This window comes from Mauremys mutica, chromosome 6 (assembly GCF_020497125.1).
Source record: "Mauremys mutica isolate MM-2020 ecotype Southern chromosome 6, ASM2049712v1, whole genome shotgun sequence".
Taxonomy (NCBI): Eukaryota; Metazoa; Chordata; order Testudines; family Geoemydidae; genus Mauremys; species Mauremys mutica.
In genome coordinates, this window is record NC_059077.1 from 73,290,647 (window position 1) to 73,315,100 (window position 24,454).

Sequence of the window (24,454 nt, forward strand, 5' to 3'; positions counted from 1 at the left end):
GCATTTTGGAGTGAGCACAAGCTAGCGCTCTAAAAACAACTGTAGAGACAGTGCTTTGAGGTGGTGGCTTGGGCTGGAGCTCAGGCTCAGAGGCCCAAGACTTGCTCCAAAATGTTGTGTGGACATACTAGAAGACCTTTCCTTCCTCCTCCTCCTCCTCCTAATTACGTAAGTTACATACATGGTATCACTGTACTCTACATTTTTTTCAGACATTTGCCATGTAACATCACTTGCCAAACAAGTATTGACTGCTTCCTTTTTTGTGGCTAGAAGAAAGCATTTGTGGGTAAAATAATAAATTCCCAGCCCCTCACCCCTCCTCTTTTGCTGGCACATGCACCCGAGACACAAAAGTTAGCACAGGCCCAAGCACTTTATGGGATCACCTTATTAAAATATTCACACATTTCACTAATCCCAGCTGGCTTAGTTGTCATGATTAGATATAGGGCCATCTCAGACAATTGGGTGCCAGAGGATTCAGAGTTTTAAAGATCTACACCCAAAAGTTAATTTAGAACCCAGTACTAAGATTTATAAACATGTTATGTATTTGTGCTAATTCTTGTGTATTATAGGCAGAGTTGATATTGCTGCTGGTTGCCTGACGCTTCCCATTATAAGACGTAACTTATAAGATGCTTATAACTTTGGCAAACTTTAATCGTTCCCATTTTGACACCTATATAGCCTCAGCCAAGCGCCACTGGAGACAATGAAGAGACTCCATTTGACCTCAGTGACAAAGGGATCAGGCCCATGTTGAACTCAGGTGCAGCAGGATAGACAGTGTGAACACTTGAAACATTTTATTCAAGTCATTTTCACATAAACTTGCAACCATAATACAGGCAATGTAACACAAGAATATGAAAGTGCAATGAAGAATACAAAGCTAGTGTCTGAATATTATAAATAAAAGCTCTTCAAATAAAGATAGAGATTTTAAAATTAAGATTCTTGGAAAACAGTGAAGGAAACATTGAAAACTCCTTCAAGAAATTGCAAAAACAAGTGGCATTTCACTGAATTTGTAGCATTTAGTTGCTAAAACAACAACAAAAAAATAACCTCCTATTAGCATACACTTCTTGGTTTTAATTCAAGTTATTTCAGCACCTTTTTTAATCTGGGAAATGTGAAAAGACCATATTTGGCATAATGTGAGGCACAGGATAGACCACTTTCAATATCTTATGAATGAAAATAAACCTTTTGGTATGAACAAATACAACTAAAAAAAACAGATATATAAAAGGACTATGAAGGTAAATTTGGTGAATGCACCATTCAATACTAGATAGTAAACTTTGGTGTGCAACATAAAAATATCATCTACATGATCTGTTGGTTCAAACTGATGACCAATCTCTCATTCTTTTAATACATTTGTCTAGAAATATGCACCTATTATCAAACATGTATTTCAAGATTTTACAACTATAGCAAAGCCCTCTTGTAATGTGTCTGTTGCATGGGAATGTTCCTTATGTGCAACATTTCTCTAAAGACCTGAAATGTGGGAGGTAATTGCTTCATGCACGCTCTAACATTTTCAAAGGAAATTTGAAACTGCAAGAGAAGTATTTCTATACTTCTGAAATTTTGCAAACTCTTGGACTGATCTTACACTCTTTGAGATCAAGGGCAAAGCTCCTTTTCAAAGACTGCAGGAACAGGCCCAAAGCCTATTTTAAATGATTACACAATAAAATTTGTTTTATAAAATAAACTCTTACATCAAAACAATGTATACAGATTTCCTACAAAAAAGCAAGCATTCCCTTAAATATATTGCAGCATGAAAAAAGTAGGCTTCAGGTACCTGGGTCAAACCTGCAGTGACCAAGATATTGAGAATTATGGCCAGCACTCTTCCATTTATTAACATTAGCTCATAAACTATATAAATCAACTTTTCTCTATTCCTGCATTATAGCTCAGCAGGATTAGTTAAGGACAGATTGTATTAATTTATCCAACTTTATTTCTGACATTCCTAGCTTTTGATTTAAGCAAGAGTATTCTTGAACAGTGAGCAAATTTCATTTCTTTTCCCATTGTTTAAAATGTTTTAAAACTTGTACAGTATTTAGCTAAAGAAAAGAAGTTCCATTGTCTGTCAGATCAACATGTAAAATGTGTTCATTTACCAATGAAGGTGTCTTTGAAGCCCTAACATCTACCATGTCAATGAGTAATTAAAGATTCTTAAATCAGTGGATCATTTGGCATCCCAAGCACCAGCACTAAAGGCCAGAATGTGTCTTCCTACGGGAGAGCCAAAGGCAAACTTTTTAAACTTCCACAGTTTTTGAGGTATCATCCAGTAGGGAGGTAAGTAGAGAGTGTGGCTCTCCAACACTGCAGATACCTGCAAAGCTACAGGAAAATCTCACAGATCTCAGGGCATCTACAGAGTAAACACCCCCAGAACTACTCTTAGAACACCACACCTCAGAGTGCCTCCTGGCTGCACAGCTCCTGGCTAATGGCTGATCCTAAATGTGCTGTGCCCTACAGTTTTCAGAGTCCAGCTCTACAGAACCAGGCTTGTGGGACTTCTGTTATGGTATTAAAAATAGTAGACCTGAAATGTGGGAGACATGCCAGCTTGGGCTGTAAGAATCACTCCCCTCACCAGGTTTCAAACCCCGAGCTCCAGCCCAAACGCGAATATCTACCCTGCTATTTTTAGCTGTGTAGCACCAGCCAAGGTCTGGAAACCTGAACTCTGAGACTTGCTGCAGTCGGTACATGTTTGCAGTGTAGACGTATCCTCCGACTTCCATGCAACTGCACATGTACAAGTTGCCCACACACAAGAAGTTGCAGAATCAGAGCCTTCATCCCAGGTTGGAAATTTTGGCCTGAATCACTTTTGACAGGAGGTATAAATGTACCTGCATTCGATCGTTCATACACGTGTGCGCACGCACGCTTTTTTTTAAAATCCATTTACAAAAATTGTTCTGGAGCTCAGACCTCAAAAGCCAAACTTCAGTCTGGAACATAGTTGTACAATTATAAACACATGAAAATAATGGCACAACTTTAACTGCTGATGTGCATAGAGCCCTACTACAGTAAAATGTACCAACTGTAGTTTTCAAACTTTATTGCTTGAGTTAGATACCCAGTTGGTGAGTGACTAAAATGATCATTTATCAACCAAATGAGGAAAACCAATGGAAAACTTAGCAGCCTGCAGATGTAAACTGGACCAATCCTGCATGCAGAAGTGAAAGGTGAGTGAGTAGTCATAAAGGGCCATGCCCTCAATGAGTTAATGGTTCTTAGGTCATCAGTGTCAGTCTGGCTAAGTGTTGATGTTTCAGTTGTTTAGGTTTATTGTGCCAGAACATGATCGTGATTTGAACAGAAACATTTGATGATCTTAAAACAACAATATATGTAGGAAATATACATATATATACATAAGCTGATCGATAGTCCTCAAGGATATTCTGATAACTAACACAAATTCAAAATTAAATTTGCATGGTTCTACTGCATGCAATATTGGCAAATATTGCTTAAAATGTTTCCCAAAGTTGTAACAAAACACCCCAATATTCCTCAAGCTACACAAATACATAAAGATAAATGCCATTAAAACTCTAAAGGTTTTGAGCTTTGGCTGTTGTGAGCTGCAGGTTGAGCCTTGCACCATCTGTGATCTTTGGAAAAAGTATCAGGACAATGTTGTGAGAAATAATTTCACAGTTTAAAAAACAAAAATCACAGCTGTTTTAGCTTACTGATTGGTCCACTGCATACGTGAAATAATTGTACTTTTGTGAACCCCCTCCAGTAAGCAGCATGATGTATCTCGTTAATTTGGGCTGAAAGTTTTTCACTTTGAATATTTCATGATTGACCTAACTAAAGTACTTTCTGTGTTGCATACACCAACTATTATTCTATACATACTGTATAATATTTTAAGCTTCATTCTTTGAATAGCCAAATATGCAATTAAGAATCAAGTACAGTACTAAATGTAAAATAATGTTAATGGGAATACAAGTAAAAGGCCTTTTCTCAATAAGAACACTCTGATAGGTCTTTTGGCCTATTTCTGTTTGTGGTGCCTCTGAGCTGATTGCCTCTTGTCAGTTATTGTAATTGGTTGGCCTGTTCAATTCATGCTTCCCCCCCCCCCCCCAGCTAATGATTAGGGACTATCCAATGTCGCTTTCAGAGGCCTTGTTTCTGCTGGACAGGTGCTCATCCTAGTTCATTTTACTCACATTGAATTAATGGTAGATCCTTTTAAGAGCCCCATTTTGAAAATCTCTATTCACAGAGAAAAGTGGCTAAGTTCTTTAATTCTACTCCAAAAGTAAAACAGGCTTATGGCCAAAGCCCCAGTATGCATTTGGCTTGAGAAAATGGTTTACCTACTAATATATTAAAAATGTAAAATAAACATAAATTTTGTATATGGGGTGTAACTAATGAATACATGAACATTTTTCTGCTATATGTTAATATTCCTTGAAAACCAGGGATACTTTTCTCGTCTGCATCCAATTAGTTTTACTGTAACGGCAGGAGCATCACTCCCAAGTTGGTCTTTGATCTGGCATTCATTGAGCTAGCCAGCATTACTACTACTTACTGCATTTTATTTAGTACTATAAGTTTTTGCTACCTTTAAAAGAGATTACAGCTCATTTACAGATAGTGTACTGACCAAACTCTGCTATTATCTGCACTCTGATTTCCAGTGGAGTTTAAAACAAAACAAAACACAAAAAAAATTTATTTTTCTGTGAATGAGTTAATTTCCTTTAGAATTTGAAAATCTGTGCATAAATCACCAATCCCACACATTGCAAGTTTTTTTAAGTAAATGACAATTTGAGTGCTAAAAATCCAGTTACACATTTTATGAAGCAGCCATTATGCTTCAAAACGACATAAAAGTTTGTGTTGAATTTTTTTTGCTTTTTGTAAAGTGTTCATATTCTACTGAAGTTTATATAATGATATTACAGTACAAAACAGTGGGCACTGACTCGTCCATTTTCTTGCATCTTAGTATCTATTTAAAAAAAGGAAAAATTTGTTAAAAATTTCATACATTAGCAACCCAGTACTAAACAAAGTTAACCCACCTATGTTAAATACCTATGCATCAGTATGAACATGCAGCACAAAAGGAACTAGAGCACTTGCTTTCCTTTGTACGTTTGAATATCATTACAGTATTTTGTTAATGTAGGAAGCTGAGAGCGGGGAGGCTACAAAGCAAAGTAACTGGGCATAACCCTAACTGACATCCTTCAGTTAACCTTTTCTCTCTCCTCCCCTTCTTGAATTCAAATGAATAGAAGCTCTGTTACTGGAGGCTCTGATTAGAGCTAGTCCTAATGCAGGGAGGTGCCATGACAGTTTCTTCACACTGCTCTGCCAAAAATAACCACTCATAACCTGCAGCACACCTCATTCTCCCACAAGCACAGACACTCTGGTGGTGAGAACAAATAAAGGACCAGGCCAAGGCCATTTAACTTGTTGCTTTTAATAACTTGAAAATGGCCATACTGGGTGACCCAGTGGAGGTGGGGATGAGGGTTTGGGATGTGGGAGGGGCTCAGGGCTGGGGTGTGGGGTGAGGGCTTCAGGGTGGACTGGGAATGAGGGGTTCAGAGTGTGGAAGGGGGCTCAGCTGTGGCAGGGTTGGGGTGCAGGAGTGGCTCAGGGCTGGGGGTGCAGACTCTGGGGTGGGCCAGGGATGGGGTTTGGGGTGCAGGAAAGGGCTCTGGGTTTGGGGGCCCTCAGGAATGGGGCAGGGGATTGGGACATGGGTTTACTTCAGGCGGCTCTCGGTCAGCAGCGCAGCAGGAGTGCTAAGGCAGGCTTTCCTGCCAGTCCTGGGACCACACTGCGCCCCAGAAGCGGCCAGCAGCAGGTCCGGCTCCTAGGTGGAGGCGCGCAAGTGGCTCTGCCTGGCTCTGACCCACAGGCACCGCCCCCACCCAAGCTCCATTGGCCAGGCAGAGCTGGTGCTCGGGGCAGGGGCAGCACGCAGAGCCCTTTGCCCCACCCAGGAGCCAGACCTGCTGCTGGCCGCTTCCGTGGCACAGCGCAATGTCAGAACAAGTAGGGACTAGCTTGCCTTAGCACCAGCCCAGCACCGCCCACGGGATTTTTAACAGCCCGGTTGGTGGTGCTAACCAGAGCCACTGTGACCCAATGCCTTACATTCTGCGACCCAATTCTGGGTCGCGACCCACGATTTGAAAACCACTGATCTAGTCCACTGTCCTGTTTTTGCCAGTGGCCAGTGCCAGATGGATCAGAAGGAATGAACAGAACAGAGCAGTTTATTGAGTGATCAGTTCCCAGTCATCCAGTCCTAGCTTCTGGCAGTCAGAGGTTTAAGGACACCCAGAGGCCGAGGTTGAGTCCCTGCCCATCTTGTCTAATGGTCACTGATGGACCTATCTTATTCTTTGAGACTGGTGTGATATGAGCCTAGGTCTTCACACAGGGGTGATACAAATGTTTGTCGTTTTAGCCCTGCTTGATCAGTGTTTGATTTCCCAGGACAAAGGACTTTGTAGTAAATTCAAAGTGAGATAAGCCCAGGGCCGCCCGGGGGGGAGGGGGAGAATGGGGCAATTTGCCCCAGGCCCCACAGGGGCCCCCACAAGAATATAATCTATAGTTTTGCAATTTTTTATGGAAGGGGCCCCCAAAATTGCTTTGCCCCAGACCCCCTGAATCCTCTGGGCGGCCCTGGATAAGCCTTACAATTGGTATGTGATGGGGCATCAGCCCCACACTGGCCAGTAAGGGGTTATAAAGAGCCTTAGGGTAGAGCAGGGTCAGTAGCTGCCTGGAGTTCAAGGAGGAGGACTCTGTCTTGAGTAGGCTGCAACCCTGTAGCATCTTGGACAGAGCGGTGCAGGCAGGAACCCAGGAAGACAGAAGGAGCTCCAGATGGGCTGCTGAGACTGAGGAGGGAGCTGTGGCTGCACGGAAGTGGCCAGGGGAAATTCAGTGATAGCAGAGGCAAAGGAGCGCAGTAAGTAACTGCAGTTCAGAGCGTTCCTGGACTGGGACCTGGAGTAGTGAGCGGGCCTGGACCCCCACACTCGCCACTGAGGAAGTGGCAGGACAACTGAATATAGTCGCCACTGGGGACGTGGCTTGACTACTAAAGAGCTAAATCTCCCCCAAAAAGGGGGAACACAGATAGTGACATGGCCAGAGGGCCCAGCCACGAAGAGGATTCTGCGGTTCCTGATGGGGTGCAGACCGCAGACGTGGGTGTTGGCCTCGAGCTAATCCCCAGAACGACCAGGAGGAGGTGCCAGTTCAGCAGTGAGTGATGCGCTCCGTGACACAGTAATTAAGCAGCATCCAAATGAGATCAGTGTGAAGACTTCATTAAGGTAGTTATGTCTATCCACACTGACCACTTATTTAAATTCCAAAGCAATAAATGAAAACTAATAATGTCACCAAGGTTTCTACATAAGATTAATGCTCTCATTTGTTATTTCCAGCCAGATTAAACCAACTACTAAATGTCACACATGAATAATGTGATTCTGTAATCATGTATTGTATAAAAATAACTGGAAAGTCCACTCCTCTATATGGTTATAACATAGTACTTATTTTTCTGTGTAATGTTCATAGGCTATGTTAAGCTAAAATACAAAGAGAACACTGATTTTGTTCAATGTACATACACTTTTTACAAAAGAATTTGTGGCCAGACATAGTTAAGGATTATTGCTTGAACACCAAGGGAGCTAATGTAAAACAGTAAATGAGGTGTTGCTAGAAGAACTGTTCTGGGGGGCCTTGCTGTAGCAGTGAGACAGTAATACGTAAGTGAATATGTTTTTTGTTTTGTTTTTAACAAAATGTTTCAAGGGCCTCTCAGCAACCTGTTCAACAGCTTTTTGTGAATGCTCTGTATGACAATTGGATAAGCATCAGAAGGCTTGTGACTGCAAATTCAAGAAGGGAGTTGAGCCAAGGAGAACAGCTGGGAATCCAGGAGCAGCAATTTTAAAATCCCTATAAATCAGTGGTTCTCAAACTTTTGTACTGGTGACCCCTTTCACATAGCAAGCCTCTGAGTGCGACCCCCCCTTATACATTAAAAACATGTTTTTTTATATATTTAACACCATTATAAATGCTGGAGGCAAAGTGGGGTTTGGGGCGGAGGCTGACAGCTCGCAACCCCCCATTTAATAACCTCGCGACCCTCTGAGGGGTCCCGGCCCACAGTTTGAAAACCCCTGCTATAAATCCTGAATTCAAGAGTTCAAAAACAAATTTTTCTAACAAGAATTTTAGTAGGTGTTCTGTACTGGGAGAGGAATGGATAAACTTGATAAACTATTGTAGGTTACTTCCATCTCAAATGGTTCTATGAATCTGATGGAAGATTGAAGAAAATAGCTTCATTACAAGAAGCTAAAATTTGAAAGCTATGCAGTTGTAATTAGCAAAATAATCATTCCCATTCTGCCCACACACAAAAAAACCCTCTCTAAATTCCATCTGTAATCCAAACTAGCACACTCCATACGAAGTATAAAATTATACACTTACAAAGTTTGCATCACTAGAACTCATTTGGTAATTATCTATTCAATGCAAAATTCATCCCTAGATACTACAAACCTATTTGCTAATATTAATTTTATGAGTGTAAAATAGTTACAAAGAAAGAGGAATCTACTTACGGTGAAATTGTGCAGCCAGAGGCATAGGCATGATGGCCTGTATAGCGGATATCGCAGCGTACTACATTGTTGGAGTAATCAGACTCTGGTACCAAATAGCTGGGATTTACACTAACCTTGAAGGAAGGAAAATGCCATTTACAACTGGGTTTGGATTGATAACCTGCTGTGCTGGCTTAAAGGGATTCATAGTTATGATTTCTCAAAACACACCCCATACCTTCAGTATGTAGTTTCCAGGCTTTACATCTGTAATATCAATCCACTGGCAATCTATGTCAGCATTGTAGGTGTCATAACAGCCAGGACTTAGTCCCTAAAAATATGCAAGAAAGGAGTCTAAGGAATATATTTTCAGAAATCAACATTAACACCATCAAAAAATTCAGGTAAGACCACGATGCTTCCTTCGTGCACATCATTGGGAGGGAAAAAAGGCACCAATGAATGAGTTAAGCATTGAATCTGAACATTCTGGGTTTTGTTTGTTTAAATAGTACTGCCTAGCTCTGACAGAGCCATTGTATTGACTTTTAACTATTCATAATTCATACCAGTAATTACAATGCTTATCTGAGAGACTGGAGCATCACTTACAAGCTGTTCTGCTCTTTTGGATAAATAGGTATTTGTTATAGCTGGTTGGAAAATAAGGGTTGTTTTTCATGGAAAGTTTTGGATGAAAAATCAAAAACAAATATTGTGGCCCAAAACAGAAATATTTCAATTCTGAAAGGCTGCTGCAGGGGCTCCTGGGATTTATAGTTCAGGTATTTCATGTTCTCATTCTTAATAGACTGGGCTTCCCAAGGGACTATATCTCGCATGATGCACCACTGTCTCCCCTCTTGCTGAGGGAAGGCTGTGCATCATAGCACATCATGGGAGATATAGGTTGGGATCCCCAACCAGACTATAGGGGATAAACTACAATTGCCTGAGCCAGCATGGTTCCATTTCAGGATTTAAAAATTTTCATTTTTCAGGTGATCAGTTTGATTCAAAATCAAAATTTTCTGCGGAAAGCAGACTCATTTCCCAGAAAATATTTTGTTGAGAACCCAGTTTTCCAGCAAAACACAGTTTCAATGGAAAACTTTGAACTAGTCTTACTATTTATACACTTTTTTAATATAATAGGTATTTACTGATTACATATCCCTGAAATTTAAAACCACTGTATTTAAGTACTATCTGACAGCATTACCTAAAGTGTCGCTTATTTGCAAGAGGTGAAGGAATCATTTCAGAAAAAGTAAGAACTGACCAAAATCTACACCAAAAACTCTAAATTTCAATTGAATGGCTTTTGAGGTTCAGAAAGTTTTGGCTATCATTTTTCCTATTGTCTTTTTTCCATGTACCACTTTCTGGTTCGGCTTGGGACCAGCACTGCTGAAATATTATGAGGGAGGCTGTTCTCACAGTATTTTCAGCCTGACAGGAAGCAGGAAGCACTGGAAATCTTGTGATAGTTTAATCCTGGATTTGCAGGCCCAAGAAGCTTGGGTACACAGTTCAAATAAACATCTGAAGTTTTGACTAAACACCTGTGATTTTTTTCCTTACCTATTTACCTGATTAAATGAAATCAAAGGAGTTATTTTGGTCCATTGGGGAGAAAGTACAAGGCCACTTGAAAAGTTTGGTAGGTGTAAGGAGGATCCTGCATGAGACAGTACAGCACCGATAAAGTCGCAGACGTACTGCTTGCTAATGCCATTTTAGATCCCTTCTATCTGAAGAGGAAGTTCTTATAGCTGCTGCTTAAGACTTAGAATCTTAGAGACCAATTCAGCAAAAAATATTCATCACCGTTTTTGTGGGATAAGTTGGGGAGGGATACACAGCTCCTGTTTCTTGTCCTGGCAGCTCCATTTTAAACCATTTTCCTTCTAAATTTATTGAATATAAGAAAAATCAAGAAAGAACTTTGCTCAGTGAGTTAGGACGTTAGATGCATGCTCAATGAATCCCATTCTCCAGTTCCCAACTCATTTATGTGAATTTAATTGCCACTAGAATCTTGGACTACCTCAAAGAAGTGTTAGCTTTGGCCATAGATGAACTCTGCATCCAGTGCAAAGAGTAAAGTACGCTCTTGGCATAGGAAGCAGAGTTTAAGGGCTATCTTTGTAATTTATTTGTCTACGGCTTTAGTTCTGCAAAAAATGGCCTTATAGGGTTTTTCTCTTCAAGCAAATACAGGTTTTGAAACATCAGAAATGTCTGAAAGAATTCAGAGGGTATCCAAAATGACCACAGAGGTGTTTCCAGATCTGTGTGTCCAAAAAACCTCCTACTTTGTTGCTAGGACTATAGGAATTGCCACACTGGAACATATCAATGGTCCATCAAGTCTGATATCCTCAGCAGTGGCCAGTATAGGATGCTTTAGTGGAAAATGAAAAATCCTCATAAGGCACTTAACTATGCAAGACAAAGCCATTCAGGAATTCCCTCCTGACCCCAGCTGGTAATTAGCTTATGCCCTACTTGCACGTGCCAAGTTTGAGGTTGAAGCAAAGTTTTACAGTCCAATTACAACCCCTAAAAATATGGGTTTACAGTGGAAACACTGACACAGCCTTGACTCTAGTGACAAAAGTACTCCAGCTGTAAAATATATATGTTAGGTGAACACTGTAACCTACACAAAGAGAGACTATTTTTAAAACCCCTTCACAAACTTTACATATTGTAGATAATTCATTATACAGTACTTAAGATTTAAATATGGATACATCCACCATGGGAAAATATCTGGCATTTCTCAGGGATAAAATTACTACCTCTGCAGAAAATGGGATATAGTTTGCCCATGATGTTCACACAGTTCCCAGTAATTTGAATGTCTGTTACATGTATGAACAGAGCACGATGCTGTGGTGTACTAAATCCCCTCAAACCCCCTTTGATAACATTGGGAACTGAGGAAACAGCACCTTGCACTATCAGGCTCTGAGAAGAAAGAACACTAGCTCTGATCTTTGACTGCAGCCAAAGATGACAGAATGTGGATTGGGATGAGAGAAGTAGAGTAAGACCTTAAAGGATTTCTTTACTGCCCCTGATCCTGGGCCTGCTGTCTGATGGCCAGTCCCCCAATCTAAGTCAGAGTACCGTGTATATGTAAAAGACGACTGTTTTAATGTACATCAGCTGCCAATGGCTCCAGGGGACCTGCCAGGGTACAAGAAAGCCCCAGCCACCCACTTCCAGCAGCCACACCCCCTACAGGGCTATAGTGGAAGGAGACTACAAAAGCTGCTATGCTGGTTTTATGCCACCAGTAGATTCCCCTTACCCTGGGGTGATTATCTCATAGCTAATTAAGGCACCTGAGCATTGGGGCCTGTAATGTTACATAAAATCTCTCAAGTAAGGCAAACTGCAAGAAAGAAAATCTCTTGGTTCTTTGGAAACATCTCTTTACCTGTGTATGTGCTGTACATGCATATCGTCTATAGTATCCATAATCACAGGAGGTATCTTCAAGACAAAAACTTGCTTTGTGCCCTTCAGCAACTCTCCGATGTGAGCCTGCTTCCAGCAAGTCATAGTGGCTGAATTCGTCCATGCTGTGGTAATGTCTGTTAGACCACAGGTCAGTTAGGAGAGGCAGATCAGATTTTGCCAAAACATTATTAAATCATGTTTCCTATCTAATCTACCTTATCGTGCATCCTGCCAAATTTTGTTTCTTACATAAAACTAATGGGTTAATATATTTTTCTCAGTGGCACCACTGTAAAAAAAAATTTTATTGTATAAAAACACAACCTTCTAAAACAAATCACATTTTAATTTGTTAAAGGAATGGTTCTGTATTGGCTTTGTTTTCCCAAAATTTCCTGTTTTCTCTTTTTCAATAACACTAGCAAGCACTTGAACCACTCAAATATGAACAGTGTATTTTATAATGTTTGCCTTCAGGCACAGTTTGTTTGGCTAGGAATGCTTACCTTACATACTGTAAATTCTAGGCAAGTTTGCTATTTCTGGAAGGGGCTGAAGGGTTGTGGTTATTTTTCCACTTCCATTGTCCCTCAGACGTGACGTTTTATAATTATATTTGCAAACAATCTACTCTGCTTAGAGATTCATCCTCTATGTACTAATATTACAGATTGGATTAGCTGAAGGAATTGCTATTTACATTCAAATGTATAAACTGACATTCAAAGTCTTGCTGGTTTGATGTTAAGGTGTTCTGCAAAAACATTTTTGCTGGTTTCACAGTGTACACTATTCCAGTCAGAGAGAGAGAAAGAGTGTCAGTCCTAGGTCTCTCTCACTAGCTGTGACACACCTATTTGTTCTATGGTTCTACTTTTCTCACATAGATGGAGAAAGCAAACTAGCAAGAGCCAACAAATCAGCAGCTTGTCTTTGTAGCATTCTGCTGCTGTTGCTTATGAAAGATTTTAGCAAGCTGTGTGTATGTAAAAGATTAAATAAAATATAGTTCAAACACCTTTTAATGAAAAATAGACATTATATAAAATCACCAAGGAAAAACTTGGATGACAAGGTGACTCAGAGAATGATGATGATTAAACAGTACCATCTGATGGCAGGTCATTTGAGAAATGAATTGGTTGTTATAGTTCATTTACGAATGGACTAGTGTCAACATCATAGAAACCATCCCCACAATTGGCATTCTTGTTGGCAGCGTATTCAAAGTCCAAGAATTGGATGAGTATTGAAAGAACTACATTCGCACCCTGGTCAGTATGGTTATAGGGCCTATTGGCAGGGCAAGGATTACCTGTTCTGTGGATGAAGGATTTCAGCTTGCAGTGCTATCAATCTGTCACCTTTGTAAGTATCAGTTTCACATTAAATTTTTTAAAACTAAAACACATTCACAGAGCAAAAGGGTTTTTTTTTTGGACTTTACCAAAGGCTTCTACACTCTGAATAAACCATCAAATAAACTTCATTTGAATTGATAGTAATTGTTCCATCAGGAATAAACAATTTTACAATTTGACCTATTGCTGTAGGCTTGATCCCAAGCCCCTTGAAATCAATGGAGAAATTCCACTAACTTCAAAGGGTTTTGGATCAGGCCCATGGCAACGTCTGTGGTACATATTTAGATGGAATTCAGTGTCCAGTCATCACTTTATCAATGAATACATTATTTCTGTTGTATTAAAATTAATCATTATGTACACACAACTATAGAGTCATATTTTAAATAAATTGAAGAAAATACATATACTTTCCTCAAGTATCTCAAACTGATATGAAATATCTAAATTTAGGACAAGATTTCAAACTCGTATACTCCAAGCCTCTTGGAAAAGACACAAGTGCACATATTCAGTTTTATTAGGTCCCAAAATGTTACAAATATTCTCCAGTGTTTGTCTTGCCAAGTGTCTATCAATGTTCATCTTGCAAAGGTGATATTGGTGCACTGTATATCGGAGCTAAATGGTATCTATTGTGGCATTGCTTTTTATGTAAAACTCCAGTTCTTTTCAGATGAAGATGATAGTGAGATACCACCCTAAGGCTTCATATAGGTACAAGTGCTTATTAAGGACCATTCCAATTCCTCTTTTCAATATTGAGGAAAATGTTCCTTGATTCATGAAATAATGGCCCGTTAGAGGACCAAATGACACATTCAGTATTTGAATATTCCTTTTTTTTAGTGAATGTGTAAATAAAAAATACATTTTGGGGCATTAACTATAATTGTAACTTTTTTTAAGTTCACTGGTTAGTTCTTTAATATATAGGTAAATGGACAATAGACTTATGCAAAACTGAATTCAATAGATGGGATATGTGACCGAATATTCTAAACTGATTTGAGATTGCATAGGCTTCCAGATTGTCACATCCGTATGTGAGTATGAACTATTTATTTTCATTTGATCATTTCAAGTCTTCATCCTCATGCGTAGCTATATAATGAGCTATTACCATAAAATGGGAGGGGAGAGCAAAATCCTATAGCTATATTTCCCCTAGATAGTAACAAAACATATCACATTGCAATTAACAAATGACAAATTAAAAAGATAAGTAGAAGGTACCATACTGGGCACTTCACTCACTGGTGACAGCTGTGCCACTCCCATGAATATCGCGGTCTGGTTGGTAGGAAGTCTGATGTGCCTTGATTTTTCACTCTTTGGGGGAATCTCAGAAGCACTCGAGCATCATAATCTCTGACATCTGCCCTGTAAGCTGAACTGCAATGATGTAAAAAGAGGCATAAGTATATTTACAAAATATTAAACACTCAAGATTGCTTCTTCTTGGCTTATGATCTAGCATTCAACCTTCTGTGACTAGATGTCTTAACTAGCAAGTTGCTGAGCACCTTCAACCCCATTAATTTAAATAGCTGAGGATGATCAAGAATGCTCGATGGTGTACCTAGGAGCTTCTGGTATTGGATGCAGGCTTTAGTAACGTTCTAGGACTCAGTCCTCCTGTTGATGTTATTTTTGTCACTGATTTCAGTAAGAGCAGGATTTTGATACCTGATGAGCACTGGTTAGAAATGCTTTGATATTTAGGGAAATCAATGGTGTTTAACAATAGCCAGGGGCATAAGATCACTTTAACAATGAATAGCTGTAAAAATGTCCCTGTTTGGCATGAAAAACTGTTTTTCAATAGTTTCTGCCAAACAAAATATCTTGTAGTTGATCTCATGGCCAGAGTAGATTTTGTTTCCATTGTAGTTTAAAAGGCTACAATCAAGACATTTTGGTCCCAATTTGGCCTATCTTAAACTAATTATAACTCTTTAAATATCTGATTTTTAACTATCAATTTACCAACAAGAACCACATAATCAACCTTTTGTGCTCCCTTTGCTGGTTTTCCTGCAGCAAACTAACAAAAATGATTCCTTAATGCTATGCTACAACCAGTTTATGAAACTGGTGAATAAACAAAGTTGTTTTGCATGGTAAGGTACTATACAAGTTAAATTTATGAAACTCAGCCATGTTAATTTCAGTTCCAGTCAAAACAGGAAAAATCCCTGTTTTGCCAAGTAATAGGGACAACTCACTAGTAAAGAATTTTTTTTTCAAAATTCTAAGAGATTATCGCAAATATTTTTCTGCTAGATTGTCTTACAGATGTTGTATTGCATGTGCCCAAGAACAGGGAGTACAGTATTTTGTGAACCCACACAAACGAGCAGCTGGTGACTTTTTAAAAATGAAACAATGATTTCTTCAGGTTAAGGGAGAGAGTTGAAAAAGACCAGATTCCAGGTAAAACCAGGGACAAGGATTTTCAAAAGGGGTAAGTGATTTGGTGTATCTAAACATTTCTGAAGCTACAGAGGCCTGATTTTCAGAAAGTGCAGAGTACCTACCTTTTGGAAATCAGGCTCCTTTATGACATCTCAGATGAGCTAAACTCTATCAGCTGGAGGCACCCAAAAGGACTTGTCATTTTTAAAAAATATTGGTTAGTACATTACCCTTTCTTGTTGTCTGTTGTTAAAACATTATAACCAGGCCCAAAAAGAAGCTAGACTCAGAACCTGTTATTAAGCCCTCTGTCTTTACTTTCCCTCCTGGTTTCCTTGCTGTTGGGTACCTAGGCTAGAAGAAACTGAAGCAGTGCCTGAGGCTAATGTAAAGGAGAAGTTAGCAGAGATGCCTACCTTGCCAGACAGTTCTCCTCGGCAGCGCATCTCAGGCTGTACATGGACACCCTTTGGACATATGTGGATGCCTGGATGTAATAGGGATCCGGGACTAAGTCAGGGAGACCTGCAGTTCATCAAACCAACCACACAACAGCACGATCAGACCCAGACCACGTCTGCCAACATTTTTTTTCATTTTCAAGCATGAGAAGAAGTTATTTTGGCCATAGGCTCCTGCCATCCTTTAGGTCACAAGAAGCATTTAAACTTCTCGCTCGACAGGCACAGCCTATTGTTTGCAGCCAGCCTCTCGCCTCCTAAATCCTGCGGGCTCGGGCCCCTCAGACTACCATATGATCCTAGGAATCCTAGGACCCTGTCAGATTTTTGCCTCGTGTGTGGGGCAGGCAGGGCTGGTCATTTCCCCCGAGCATGCTGGGATGCGAGCCCCCTGCCAAAGCCTATCGCTATGTGCTGTGCTGGCGTTTGAGTTGGCTGCGGGCTGAGGCGGGGAGGGCTGTGGGAACTAGCGGAGAGCCCAGCTAAGAGCTGGCGGCGGGGCCCCCGCCCGAGCCTGGGGCGCGGGGTTACTGCTCGCGCTCGAGGGGTGCGGGGCTCTTACCATACTGGAAGTAGCCGGTGCCATAGCCGGGTCTGTACCTGCTGCCCTGGCGGGGTCTCTCGTAGGTGTCGTAGTAGTTGTAATAGGGGTTGTCGTCCGTGTACTTGTAGGGGTTGTAGGGATCGTCTCCTACCATGGCATCTTCCCGGCCGGCTCTCGGATTGCTCAGCGGCGGGGGGCTGCCGGGGTTGGTGCTGTTGCCCCTCCTGGGGCCGACGCCTGAGCTGTGGGGGGCGCTGGGCCGAGACGCCCCCTGGGGAGCGCTCCGGGCTGAACCGCTCGTGGCTCCCTGGCTCCTCTGTCCTGCGGTGCCGCCGGGGGGCGGCTGGTAGCCGGCTTGAAACCAGTGGCGAGCCCCGGAGCCCCTGCTGGCGGCCCCGGCCGGCGGCTGGGCAGCGCCGGCTTCAGCAGCAGTACCAGCAGCAGCAGCAGCAGCCCCGCGCGGGGCTGGGGCGGGGGCGGTGGCGTTGTTTCGGAGCAGCAGGATGGGGCTGCCCGCGGCCGCTGCCTGCCGGCGCCGGGGCGGCTGGTACTGGGAGCCCAGGCTCAGCAGGCTGTACACCTGCCCGTTGTTCTCCCACTGAATCCTCTGCCTCCAGGCGGCGGGCGCCGGCGGGTTGTGGCGCGGCGGCGGCTGGCAGCCGGCGGGCCGGGCGCAGCTCAGGTACACCCACACCTGCAGCGGGGCGAGCAAAGCCGCTGCCAGCGCCACGTGCATCTTCCCCGCTTCAATAGCCCCGGGCGGGCGCGAAGGTCGCTCGCCAAACGCCGCTGGCCGCAGCCAGGCTCAATCCCCGCGGGCGGGCCGGGGAGGCAGAGACCTTCCGAAAGGAGGGAGCTTGTCCGCTCGCGGGGTGTTTACAGGGCACGGCTCTGAATAGCAGCAGCAGCAGCAAACAACCCGCCTCTCATCGTCCTCCGGCTTTCTCTGGGGTCCGGACTGGAGGCGGGAGGAGGAGGGCTCAGGGATTTTAAACTTTCTGGCACATTTGCAAAGTTACACAAGCCCGCCTGGCGGGTTGCTCCGCCGCTGTTTGCTCACGTAATGCGATGGGGAACGTGCGAGTCTGACAGCGCCTCACATCTGTCCCGCCGCTGCCCGCGCTCACAGAGCCTCTTTGCAGGGGGAAGGAGACAAAAGGATCCCTCCCTCTCTATATATACACCTCTAGCTGCACGTCTCAAGCTGGGGCGAGCCTGCAGGCATCTCAGTGCGCTCAGACACACACGGCCTGCCAGACCGTGGGGCAATGCCAAAATATGCAAAGGAAAAATGCTATTAGCTCATCAGCACTGGAGAGACTGGGGTGAGCGCTTAGTAAGAGAGGAAACATGTTTCTGGGAAATATTCTGGCCAAAACATCTCCCACAATATGGTCACTGCTGAGGAGTTAAGTAACAGTCAAGTATCCTTAATGCCCTTTTAATTGAGGTAAACCCCTCAGCAAATAAACTCTTGCCTATCCATTTCTGGATTTCTGCATGATACACGAGAAATGCACTACAACTTTGCCTCCCAGAGTAAGTGTTCATTGAAAAATGAAATTTCACATGAGAGAGACTTAGCCCATCAGCAGAACAAATAAACCTGGCCAGGCAAGTGTCCCCTAAAGCTATGCTTTCCCTGGACGAGCCGGGAGAAGAGGAAAGGTATTTGATCTGACTTTTTCCCCTTCCTGTTTTAAAAAAATGTATAAACACTGTGTTTGGATCAGAGCAGACTGTTTCACTGTCTGGGAGTAACTAAACATCCATGAAGCACAGACAAACTCCAGACTGGTGTGTTTTCAGTGGCTGTTACAGGTGCAAATGTTTGCTCATGAATCATTTCAAAGGAATGGGACAGAATCAGCCCTAGTTTGTTAGTGAGGATTTTTCACGCGACCCTGTCAGTCCTGGGTCAGTGCCAGGCTGGAATTTCTTGCCTCAGTTAAATAGATTCTCCTAACTCTCCTGAACCTTCAGGTTAGCAACCTGCTAACAGTGCCATGCAAAGCTGGTTCTGGACAAATTTGCCACCTACTCTTTGCAATAACATAAAAATTGTCCATTTGTACAGTACTGGTTATAATTTCAGTATAAATATTGGACTTGATCCTACAATACAAGGATGTTTAAGCTATCATCCAAATAATAATATTAATAATAAATAAGAAAATTAATACTGTTTGTATAACACTTTACTAGGAGGAGTCCTATTCATTTCAATGGTTGAAAAGTTAAGTAGGTGCATTTGCAGGACCTGTGGCCTTTGCTAGATAAATAAAGGAGCACTAAGGCCATTACTGCCACATATGCAAAATAATTTCAGTGGAATTGGTTTTAGAAATGGTGGGAGCCTTAGTGCAGACAGGGCTCTCTCTGCTGGGCTGTTTTTTTTACCACCATGTTGCTTTCCAGCTGCTGTAACTAAAATGGTGATAAAAATAGGCTCCTCTATACCAGGTGTTAAAACCAGTAGGGATTTTTGTTGTTGCCTGTTGTAAATTTCCCTGGTAGTTCTGCAACCATTTCCTGACTAGCATAGTGTTTTCTCCCAGGAGTGATCCCATTGGCTGAAGTGGCCTGCTCATGATAGTTTAAAAATACTTGGTAGGTAGCGTTTGCAGGACAGGGTCTTCTAGTAGTAAAACAGGTAAATGGTAACTTCCCTCACATGCCCAGGCCAAGCAACTGTTAAGCCATTACTCTCCTGTTTCTTTTGACGAGATTTTCTTCTAATTTTTCAGACAGTTCATCTCAGTCTCTCAGACCTTTTTAATGTGGTTTCTGAATATTTTATCCTCCACTTTAGGTCTTGACTGGAACAATGACTAAGACTGAGGAAAATGGAAAGTCTAGAAAAGAAGGAAAATATAACATTGAAGAAAATGAAGTCTCCGTCTTTCTAATCTTCCCATAAATCCTACTAGTGTTACAAATAGCAGGTTGTATACCAATGTGTGATATTAGAAAATGTTTCCACACACTGGGATTCTGGCCACAACTCTTGTGCTTTGCCTGATTACATAACTGTTTTTCCTGAAATTGAAGAAACCAATAATTGGGAATAGTCTTGCCCACTTATCAGACATTGTTTATCATTTGTTCCAAAGAACTATTTTTAATTTTTAGTGAATGTAGAGCTCATGAGTCATAAAAGGTGCTGGCAACAATCCTGGAAAGTGAGATCTTCCATTTTTAGTTAAGTTCATTCAGCCCCTGTCCTCTCTGCAAATATTGCCAATATACCTATCCTTGAGGAACTGGACTAGGATGATTAACTTGTTTTCATAGGCCACTGAAAAGCCCACCACTGGCTCTGAACAAGAGATAGAGAGGTGAAAAGCTCATTACAAAACTCCTAACCCATCCAACTCTCTTGTCCCCCCAGTATAATTGTATAAAAATTGCCCTAAAAATCTAGTGATATAACAGGTATTCAACACAACACATTCACCTTGCCCATGTATTTGAGTACTTCTTCATTTTAAAAGTTCATGTATTTTACTGGGTCATGTTTCAGTCAGCTACTTAAGCATGTGACTAACTTTCAGCATGGTCCCATTTCAAATTAATGGGATTACTCATGTGCATAAGTACCTTGCTTAATTGGGTAATATCTATAACAAACAATAAATAACATTGCAGTTCCAAGCCATCATAGCCAAGAGTCAGCTGCTTGCCAGGACATCTTTACAAGCCTCCCTGGATGCGCCAGACACTGCTGCTCATTCCTTCTCCATGGCAGTTGTCACGAAACAGGCATCTTGGCTCCAGCTCTCTGGATTCCCTGGGAAAGTCCAAAATACAGATGACCTTTCCTTTGATGGTTTGAAACTTTTTGCTGAGAACACTGATGAGTCATTGCACACGGTGAAAGACTCCAGAGCCATCTTGAGATCTACACGCTTGCAAGTAAATGGAGATACAATAGATCCCAGGCAGCCCAGAAATCCTGTTCCATCCAGTTCACTGGTTTCCAAAGACCTTCTGAGCTCCCAAGGCCGCAATCAAGTTTTCAGAGAAAGAGACCACTCACTGAACCTGGTTCCACCACACAACTCTCCTCGTTGACAAAATGTCAATTTTAACAGCTTGGTTGAAGGTCCAAATCATTCCTGGTTTTTGCATCTCCAGCTGCAACATTTTGCCTGCATCCCCACATGTGGAGGCCGCCTCTCCCATTTTCAACTGCCATGGGAGCAGATTACATTCAACATATAGATCTTGGAGGTCATAACATTGGGATACACCATCCATTTTACTTCCCTTCCCCCCCATCTCACTCCTCTTTCCTGTCCCTCTGCAGGGATCACTCTTATGAATATTTGCTGTGACAGGAAATCGACAATCTTCTACATTTAGGAGCTATAAAACCAGTTCCTGCTCAGCACAGATGGAAGGGGTTTTACTCCAAGTACTTTATGGTCCCAAAAGAGAACAGAGGGTGAAGACCCATTTTAAAACTAAGACTCCTAAACAACTTTGTGAAAGTATGAAAGTTCAGGATGATTCCTCTTGCAGCTATAATTCCATCATTGGATCCAGGGATGGTTTTCACCCCTCAACCTTCAAGATGCATATTTGCATATCATGATTCACTTGTCTGAAAGAGATTCCTTTGCTTTGTGGTAGGCCACGACCACTTCCAATATTGAGTACTTCCATTTGTTACCCCTACTCCAATAATATTTTAGAAGGTTCTGGCAGTGGTCACCGCCTATCTTCATCAACAGGTGATAATAATATTTCCGTACCTCTATAACTGGCTGATTAAGAGCTGGTCTTACAATGAGGTTTGTCCCTGTTCCTTAGGCTAGGTTTTCAGCTCAATATCAAGAAATCTATCTTGACCCCTGCGCCGAGAATAGAATTCATAGGAACTTCTCTGGATGCTGTGCCTTCCCATGGACAGATTCACAACCCTGTCAGACTGTGGCGGTACATTGTCTCCAACTCTTGGGACATATGGCAGCTTGTACCTTTGTAACACATCATGCAAGGTTATGCCTTTGCTGCTTCTATGATGACTCAGAGCAGTTTATTCACTGATTAAACACAGGCTAGACTGACAAGTAAGAGATTCTCACTCAATTGGTGGAAGGATTCTCACAATGTCTGTGCAGGTGTCCCCTTTACCCAGTCATCTCTATCCATCACCATAACAACAGATGTTGGGCTGGGGGGCACATTTAGTGTCACATACTGTTCAGGGAAGATGGTTGGCCCAAGAATCTCAATTACACATTAACCTTCTGGAGTTGAAGGCAGAGAGGAATGACTGCCTTTTTACATCAAGTGGCAAGAGGAAATGTGATCCCCTTCTCCTTGTTCTGAAGTAATAAAGTTATTGAACGGGTGCATAGCCAATCAGATCCTCATTTTGGTGGCCTATCTTCCGGGCATTCAGAACACCACAGATGCCACTCTCAACAGGCTCTTCTCCCAGGACAACAAGTGGGAATTGGATTCTTGGACCCTCAATCCCATATTTCTGACCAGGGGGTTTCCAGAGATGGACCTTTTTTCTACCATCCCCAATAATAAGTGCAGTCAGTTTTGTTGGAAGGGTGGCTGGGCCTTCACCCACTGGGAGATGCCTTTCTCCTCCCATGGATGAAGGGACATATGTATGCATTTCCCCCAATGCCTTTAATACAAAAAGCGGTAAACAAGATCAGACAAGACATATCCAGGGTCAAGACACGTCTGGTATCCTTACCTGATTCACCTAGCTATCTGCAATCAACCTTGTGGCAATTTCTCATCTGTTTTCTCAAGAGACTGTTCAGGTTCTTCACCCCAACCTAGGAGGTTTTCACCTCAAGATGGGGCTTCTCAATGGTTTGCAGGAATAGTGACTGCTTGCACTGTGGAAATACAACAGGTATTGTTGAACATTAGGAAAGCATCCACCCAAAATACTTACCTTCAAAAGTGGAGAAGATTCAACCATTAGTGTGAACAGCAATGTCTTTCACCTGCTTATTCTTCTGTCTCAGCTGTTCTAGACTACTTTCTGGAATTGAAAATGACAGGTTTATCTATGAGTTCTGTGAGAGTTCACTTGGCGGTTATAATGGCCTTTCACTCCGCAGTTGAGGGGTTCTCAGTGTTTGCTCATTCCACAACAGTGACATTTATCAAAGGATTGGAGAAACTTTTCCCTCAGGTGAAAGCTCCCACCCAAGGACCAAGCCATTTAGGAAGACTCTGTGACTGGTAGTGTCAATTGCTGACCTAGCAAAAAAGGGTCCACAACCTCCATCCAGAGACTTTCTTATATGAATCTATCGATATGCAACCTCCTTCTATGATATTGGCCCATTTCATGAGGGCTCTCTCTAACTCTATGGCACTGCTCAAGAACATTTCCGTCACTTGAGATCTGCAAGGCTGCAACTTGGACATTAATACACACCTTTTTCCAAACACTATACAGTAGTTCCATCTTCCAGATCAGATGGTGCCCTTGGGAATGCAGTCTTGTTTACAGTCCTGGATTCAGCTCTGAAGTTCTCCACTCCAGCTGAGAGTGCTGCTCAGTAGTCACCTGAAGTAGAGCTCCCATAGGGACACTCTTCAAGTAGACAGAGAAGTTACTCACCTTGTGCAATAACCGGAGTTCCTTGAGATGTATGTCTTTATGGTTGCTCCACTACTTGCCCTCCTTCCATTCTGCTTCAGAATGTCCTCTACCAGACTTTGCGGTGGAGAAGGACGGTATATCTGTGCAGCCCTATATATACTTAGTGCAGGACATGAGATATGTAGAGTGCTTGCATGGGCCTAACAGGCATTGCTGCCAAAAATCTCCAATTGAAGGCACATGGAGCGCATGCACACCTGAAATGGCGCTCCCATAGGGACACACATCTGGAAGAACTGCAGTTACTGCACAGGGTGAGTAACCTCTCTTTTTTTATAATAGATTGAGCACCTTGAATCTTTCAGTTTAAGGCATGTTTTCTTATCCTTTAATCATTCTCAGGGCCATAGACACTGACTCCATGGGTGCTCCAGTCCTGGAGCACCCCTGGAAAAAATTAGCGGGTGCTTAGCATCCACTGGCAGCCAACTCCTCCCCTCTGCCCCCCCCCCAGTGCCTCCTGCCCTCTGGCATTCCTGCCGATCAACTCCTCCCACTCCCTCCCAGCGCCTCCCACCCGCTGCAATCAGCTGTTTTGCGATGTGCATGAGGCTCTAAAAAAGCAGGAGGAGTGGGGATGAGGCACGCAGAGGGGAAGGGGTGGAACTGGGTGAGAAGAGGCAGGGAAGAAGCAGGTTGGTGGCAGGAAGAGGCAGGGGAGTGGGGACTTGGGAGAAGGGGTAGGTGGGGGAGGAGCCTGGGGCAGAGCGGTGGCGGGAAGAGGCAGGACAGGGCTTGGGGGAAGGGTGCAGGTGGTGGCAGGACCTGGGGCAGAGCAGGGGGTTGAGCATCCCCTGAGCCCGGAGAAAGCCAGCGCCTATGCTCATGGCTCT

General features: G+C 42.6%; 1 protein-coding gene and 1 long non-coding RNA gene across 3 annotated transcripts; both read right to left on the reverse strand.

Moving 5' to 3' along the window:
* Positions 1-802: 802 nt before the first annotated feature.
* On the reverse strand, positions 803-18,369 carry LOX (lysyl oxidase). 2 transcript variants are annotated; one of them, XM_045022000.1, is made up of 7 exons: positions 16,991-18,368; positions 16,384-16,492; positions 14,807-14,944; positions 12,163-12,319; positions 8,947-9,042; positions 8,727-8,842; positions 803-5,053 (listed from the first exon to the last, which is right to left on the reverse strand). In XM_045022000.1, exons 1-7 carry the CDS (start codon positions 17,706-17,708, stop codon positions 5,047-5,049), a joined length of 1,341 nt encoding a protein of 446 aa, XP_044877935.1. In that variant the 5' UTR covers positions 17,709-18,368; the 3' UTR covers positions 803-5,046. The 2 variants fall into 2 exon arrangements, with proteins under 2 accessions (XP_044877935.1, XP_044877936.1); XM_045022001.1 differs by lacking the exon at positions 803-5,053 and having other exon boundaries at positions 8,723-8,842; positions 16,991-18,369.
* A 994-nt stretch (positions 18,370-19,363) lies between these two features.
* LOC123372452 lies at positions 19,364-23,535 on the reverse strand. The gene is made up of 3 exons (XR_006580298.1): positions 23,394-23,535; positions 22,695-22,842; positions 19,364-19,827 (listed from the first exon to the last, which is right to left on the reverse strand). It is a non-coding gene; the product is annotated as an uncharacterized LOC123372452 (long non-coding RNA).
* Positions 23,536-24,454: the final 919 nt, after the last annotated feature.